The 7,500-nt window shown below is 34.2% G+C and overlaps 1 protein-coding gene across 1 annotated transcript; it reads left to right on the top strand.

Annotated features, from left to right (window-relative positions):
• Nucleotides 1–1,407: 1,407 nt before the first annotated feature.
• Nucleotides 1,408–2,966, top strand: LOC125034122 (carbohydrate sulfotransferase 9-like). The gene is made up of 4 exons (XM_047625771.1): nt 1,408–1,436; nt 1,739–1,855; nt 2,263–2,439; nt 2,824–2,966. Exons 1-4 carry the CDS (start codon nt 1,408–1,410, stop codon nt 2,939–2,941), a joined length of 441 nt encoding a protein of 146 aa, XP_047481727.1. The 3' UTR covers nt 2,942–2,966.
• The last annotated feature ends 4,534 nt before the right edge of the window (nt 2,967–7,500 follow it).

Here is a 7,500-nt window from a genome sequence, read left to right as displayed (position 1 = left end):
AGAATACCCCTCGGCGCCAGATGGTTATAATAACATAGTACCATCTACAATAAGAATTACACAGTATTTTTAACATTAATGACCATCGTTTCCATGACCCTCATTTAACGTATAATTAAAACGTACTTGGTAATAAACAACATACGCTTGAAAATTTCCCTCTGCAGCTGAAATAAACAAGTTCGAGACATCACTCCACCTCCACCTTTTCCTCCCCAGACATCCTCTCACCAGATTGGTCTCCTGCTATCGTAACAAGTACAAAGATGGGAAAGTGCTGCGCCGTCACCATCCAAACTGGGAACGATTGATACGGAAGGTAATGCATGCAAAGTTTATCCTGAACTATGCCTTTGGTGCCTTCGTGGGTAGAAATGTGTTGATTTAAGTACCATTTTGAACATACATACGTAAAAGCTTACAGCTATCCACATATGTATACGCATGTGTGTGTGTGTGTGTGTATGTGTGTGTGTGTGTGTGTGCTTGTGTATGTGTGTGTGTGTGTATTAAACATATATACATATGGATGACAGAGAGAGAGAGAGAGAGAGAGAGAGAGAGAGAGAGAGAGAGAGAGAGAGAGAGAGAGAGAGAGAGAGAGAGAGAGAGAAACAGAGAGAGACGGAGAGAAACAGAGAGAGAGAGAGAAAGACAGACAGAAAGATGAATATAGATATAGATGCGTGTGTGTGTATTTGTACATTTGTATTTTGATGCAAACATGCATGCACGACAGTAAAAACTTTTCAACCAACAGCATAAGTACACACATAAAAAATATTCCTTGTATGTAGTAAATTTAGCAGTGAAGTAAATTTATACAAAACGATAATAAAAAAGTCTTGAACACACCTGAGAATCACACCTGTGTGATGTCAAGTGTGTGCTAACATACATGAAAGATAGATAGATATTCTATTTACGCTTCCTGTACAGGTGCCTCATTTACCTGAATCAAATTTATCTTTTCCTTCCACGCTTGGGTAGTTTTCTGAAATCCAGTCAGTAATATTATATACGAGGGTTAATGTTTTTTTTTCGTTTTTCCGCTTTTCGTTACCTAAAAGCAGAAAGGAATTCTATCGGTTTTTAACGAATATGAAGTACCCACTAACAACAAACAAAGATTTCTCACTGTGTGCTTTGCATACAGCAAGTCTCCGGATCCTACTGGCCGGACAGGTTCAGGCAGTTTTGGCTTCCTGCGCTTATCAACAACGGGCTCGTGCCAAAGGACATGCACCTCCAGCTGGGTTTCTCTCAGCCCATAGACCCGGACGTAAAGTAAGTGAATATGATTTAAGATTATAGATAAAAACAACGAAGGGAAGACGGGTGTAACAATAATATGAATAAGGATGTCTGTGTGTTCCTTATTTTTTCCTGTTCTTTCTTTCGTTCAGCATGATTCCTTTACGCAATGATATGGAGAGGTAAATTAATTAAGTTAATCGCAAATTTCTACTTTGTTGATAAAATGGTATAAAAACCTACTATATTCGTAGACAATACTCATTGTGAATCGTTTTATAACTGAATACATTGATTTGATTATTTATAGGTCGCCATTTTTGTTATATTTTGTTCAGAAAGATTACTTTTATATTCTCGTCCCTCTCACCACTCTCCCTTTCTCACTTTCTTATCTTGTTACTGTCTCTTATCCTTTCCTTTTCCATATCTTTATCTCTCACTCCCTCGCTCTTATCTCTTTCTCCCGCCACTTCGCCCTCAGATACAACGCTTGGGTTTACGAAAAGATCCACGCAATTGTTCGTCCCCGTCTCACTTTCGTGCAGTTCCTACGTCACGTGATTGCCACCTTTCGGGCAAATCGTCCTGACGCCCATTGGTATGTATTTTATTTTATTTATTTTTATTTTTATTTTTATTTTGTCTAGAAATGTTAATTCTGTGCAGATAGTTTCCGTTGCTCCAAGACCTTATACATTTGGTTATTTGATATGTGACTGAGGTCTTTATTTCTACTATGATTTCATTTTTTTGTAAATTTAAAAAGGGATCTGATCCTTCATCCTTCTCCTTCGGTACAGGAGTCTTATAATTTCATGTTTCGTACTTTTAAAAAGGAATCTCATCCTTCATTCCTTATTTTCCGTATAGGAGTCTTTTTTTTTTTTTTCGTAAATTTAAAAAGGAATCTGATCCTTCATCCTTCTTCGGTATAGGAGTCTTATGATCTTTTTTTCCGTAACTTTAAATAGGAATCTGATCTCTCATCCTCCTTCTTGCGTATAGGAGTCAATACCATCGAGATTGCTGTCCTTGTCTCGTCAAATACGACTTCGTCACGAGGGTGGAGACGCTGACGGAGGACCTGGAACACGTCTTCAAGGTCTTGGGAATTCCCTCAGATCCCTCCGTGTCCATGAACCAGAATCGCAAGTACTTGGGTGATCCTTATAAGGACCTAAGGTAAGACAGGGTCGGTTTTTTAGTGAGTAGTTTTTCTTTTATTTTCTGTAGGTCCTTTGTGTGCTGATTATCTGCTATATTTTAAAGTATCTGGCACACCAGAGAGTCAGAAGTGAAGTATAATATGTAAATATAATCTGGACAAGAGATTTCGATTTGTGCTAAAATGTTAAATAACATTATCAAAATTCTATTCCAAGTGACTATGATAAGGTTCTCTCAACAGATGTTAGTAATGACTTATTAACAAACACTAACTATAATAATACATTGTAACACCAACAACAAACAAATAAAACACTAACGCAGAATCGCAAAAGTTGCAATAACGAAATAAACACATAAAAATCGGTCACAAAAATCAATTGCAATGCCCCATTCCAGATACTACCGAGATGTCCCGTTTGAGATTCGGAAAGAACTCTTTACCTTCATCAAGACGGACCTGGACATGTTTGGATACAAGCTCCCAGCTGGCTTCTTGGAGAATACTGTCAGTTGAGATTTTTGTTTAAATCCTCTGCTAATATTATTGTTTTCTTGGTTTTTGAACATCTAATTATATTTTTTGTATGTATGTGTGTGAATATTCCATGGCCATATACGTGAAAAGTGTATATCGGATATAAGGTGATAAATTGATTGCTGACTTGATATAGAGGTTGTACGGTATTCGATAAATTTTGGGACTGACTTTGCTCATTGAAACATTAAAATTACGATCATCTTTATTCAGAGAAACTGATGCCAAAATACTATTACAAAGCAGATAAGAGATCCTAGACATTACCATTTAGTAAACTTATCATTGTTTTGTAATGATAAACAATCTCTCCGTGGCTCTGCTTCCTTTCATCATTACACACACGTCACTGCGTTTGTTCATGTTCAGACGAATAGCAGTATCTTGACACATAACACTGGAATATCAGACAGACTCGTGCCATTGTTCACTCATATATTGAAAAAAAGACGTAATGACGTGTAAACAAGATCTCCCGGCCACTTACCAAGGAAAAATTGAAGGTATTAGACATTCAGCGGAATTATTCGGTTGATCAGTGTCTTATAAAACCTCCATGTATATCCACTTTACGTAAAATAAATAAATAAATACAGTAAATAAATAAACTGTGCATATCTTCACTGAAAGGAGCACCTTGGAAAAGCAGATTTCTCCACATCTTTCTTCAATTAAGGCACTTTAATTATTCCACATTTAAGGCAGAAGAGTGTTCAGAATAATCTTGCAAAGAGGAATGTTAGAAGGATTAATGTTTCTGCGTCCTTTCCTTGACTTTCACGAGGCTTATACTAGTTCCTGACTGTGATATTTTTAGACCTGTTTATTTGCTCACTTCTTCCCTGTTACACTCTCTTTTATATATATATATATATATATATATATATATATATATATACATATATATGATTAAAATAAATGTCATCATAAGATTATGTAAATATTATAAAGTACAGTTGAATATTGTATAAAAAAGACTCGTTATAAGACCATATAACACGGGCAGGTTAAGTATTTTCGTGATATTGTAATCACCACTATAGTCGTGTCATTTTATGCCAGATATCTTTATGTTCAAATTTGTCATATCTTGTAACAGTTTAAAGTTCATAAATACACAACAGCTGTTGGTTTAAGAAGATTCCAAGGGACTGGTCTTTCATTTTTTTATCCATTTGTACAACCATTAAAAATGTCATTAAGGAGTCACTCAGTAAATATATATATATATATATATATATATATATATATATACATATATATATATTTTGCAGTACTCTGTTTTGGACAACGTCAAACTCTATTCCTTAAAAAAAGAAAAAGAAAAAAAAAAAAAACGATTCTGCCTCACATGTAAATCTCTGTTCCTTTATAAATAGGGCATGCCTGCTACTTGATTTATTTTACTGCGAATGAATGTGTGTGTATGTATATATATATATATATATATATATATATATATATATATATATATACACACACAAACATATTTAAATATTTAAATGTGTATATATGTGTACATATGTATACATATATAAATATATATATATTTACATATATATACACATATTTACATATATAAATATACACATATTTATATATACACTAAATGCATGGGCTCTAAATAAATTTATAATATACATACATACATACATATATATGTATATATATGTGTGTGTGTATATATACATACATATATTTTTTTTTTGGTTTTCATATATACACCAAATAAATTGATTCTAAATAAACTGATAATACTTCAATATTACTATTCTAAGCACGGACCCCATCAGAATAAAAAACATCACAACACAAAAGTCAAAAGCAACCGGGACAGACACCAAAACATCTGTACAACATCACAGCCAGCCGTCATTACCATCGCTAATGACTAACAGTTTGCGCTTGGGGGAAGAGGTCGGCGAGGTGGGAGGTAAGGAGTTAACTGCCGCGCGCGAGGAACAGCTGGAAAGGGCGTCGCGGTGCCTCGGGAGAGATCGACGAGCTTATTCAAAAACTGTAACAGCGATACAGTTTTTTTTCATTGAATGTAGAGGGTGGGAGATGTTAGCGTTAGCCTGTTTTTCGCCTGTCTAAAAAGAAATTGTTAGTTATTCGTATTTCATTTCTCCCTTTGTGAGATTGAGATTTTCGTTAAATGTAAACTAATTTAAGTTCGTATTCATCTGGCTGTGGATGGTGTCATCCAGAAGCTACAAGAAGAAATTATTTTTCTTCGTTAGCTAATAAATTTCTACATAGCAATAGCATTGAACTGTACACACTCTTTTTAAAAATGTCTTCAGAAATTCACTGTATAACTTGGGTTCGAAAACTTACATCTTCATGATAATAAACTTAGTTGATGGTAAAAGAAAAATAGATATGTATATATCCACAGACCTCCAATACCTTTTTTTGCTGAAAGTTCAAATAACCCCAAGGCTCGTAAAAGAAAAAAAAAACGAAAAAAAACGACACAACAACACATTTTCTTTTAAGAAATGAAGAGGGTACTTGATTTTTAGATTTTTCTTCCGTATATACCAGTAACATTTATTTTATTCTCATTGTATACGAAGAGTGTTAAGATTGAACCCGAATATGAAACAATAGTCAGACGACGAATTAGAATATGGATAAATATATAAATGGAAACAGAAAAAAAGCGAGGACAAGAACCAAAAGAAATAATACAAAATAATACCAAGGAAGAGTGCGAAAACTACTACTTCTGTGGACACGTTCTGTACACAGTATACAGTATGCAGTATATATATGTATATATATATGTATACATGTGTATATGTGTATATATGTATATATATATTATATATATAATATATACAAATGTATATATATATATTTGAGTGTGTAAATATCTATAAATATATTGATATCTATTCTTCTACCTACATATATCTATATCTGTCTATCTATATATATATACAGATATCTAAAGATAGACAGATAGACAGATATTGTTAAATTTCTTCTGCCAAGTTGTCGAGATCAATTCTGACACAAGTAATGATAACGTTACCTCTTTCAAAGCTGATGTTGCAAATATGTTGGGAATTTTTAAAAATATAAACAAAGTACATTATTCTTTCTAAATTACTGTCCCTCTGGAAAATAATACTAAATAATACCAAAAAAAATGCTTCAACCATCCAGGGTTTGGCGTTTTAAGGAAACGCCGAGAACACACACACACACACACACACACACACACACACACACACACACACACACACACACATATATATATATATATATATATGCGCAAGTGTGTGATATATAAATTGTGTGTATGTAAATAGGAAAACAGCCACAACAAGAAATTAAATTAAATCGTAACGTTTCAAACCCTTCAAGAGTTTCTCATTAGACGATTAAACAACTGAAATGATACACAGATAAAATCTTGACAAGACTTTATACAAGAGCTAAATCAGGTATCAGGATGAGGGTCGAGGTCACTGAGTCTAGGGAGGGCTTTACTTACTAACGACGAAGTAAGGTCATCCAAGCCCCACTGACCAGCACTTTAATTGAAATTGGTAATTTGCCTATTAACAGAGCTTCAAGCATTTTTCTTTGTTTAGAATTCATGATTTATGAATTAATATAACATCTTTCCAGTTAAGCTGGTGGCCTTCAATGCGTAAATGAATGAAACTCGCATTTGATTCTCTGGCGTACCTCACATTACGTTTAAGCTCATTAATTATTATTATTATATTTGGAAAGCTCTACCATTTCATCCATACAAAACTTGGAGCAGGTATTTGCACGGAATATCATTAATACCTGGAGAAGTGTCCATTGCACAGCTGGCCGCACTGAGCTTCTCTATTATTACTTATTACGTAACGTGTTCGAATAGGTATAAAACAATGTCAATTCCATCTTTAAACATATGGCGTTTTTCATCAAGAGCTAGGTTGAACGGAAAAATTGTTGTCACTGCCCTGCTGTGTAGTACGGGGATCAGTATAAAATTTCTCATTTCGCAAATTAATGTACCTGATTTGAAAAAAAACCCAAAGATATCCTAAATTGGAAAACTTTTGAAAATGACACCGAACTTCCGACTGATGAACTGACTCTCGCAAATTCCATATGCCCTAAGAAACATTGATGAGACCACTATCTTCTTAAATTATAAGGAGTGGTTCGAGAGAAAATGAAGGTAATTAGCGATGTGAGTTGGTTTACGGTAAATTGAAATATTAAGCGAGACGTTTATATTCCGTAAAATATTGCAGAGAAAAGGATATTTACCTAAATCTTACCAGTCTACTTTAAAATCGTTAGTTAATGGGGGTTGTTCAGTCTTTAAAACAAACAGCGAAATCCGAACGGTTCACTTGGAAGGAGAAAAAACGAAAGTAATTCAGATTCGAACATCTCCATGTATAAATTCACAAGTACCGGGTTTAGGCTACTTCCCATCGCGATACTATTAATCTGCTTATAAAACTCGCCGTCAATATTTATCTGTTTATCTCTCTCTCTCTCTCTCTCTCTCTCTC

This window comes from Penaeus chinensis, chromosome 2, assembly GCF_019202785.1.
Source record: "Penaeus chinensis breed Huanghai No. 1 chromosome 2, ASM1920278v2, whole genome shotgun sequence".
Lineage (NCBI taxonomy): Eukaryota > Metazoa > Arthropoda > Malacostraca > Decapoda > Penaeidae > Penaeus > Penaeus chinensis.
This window is presented reverse-complemented; position numbering and strand designations above follow the sequence as displayed.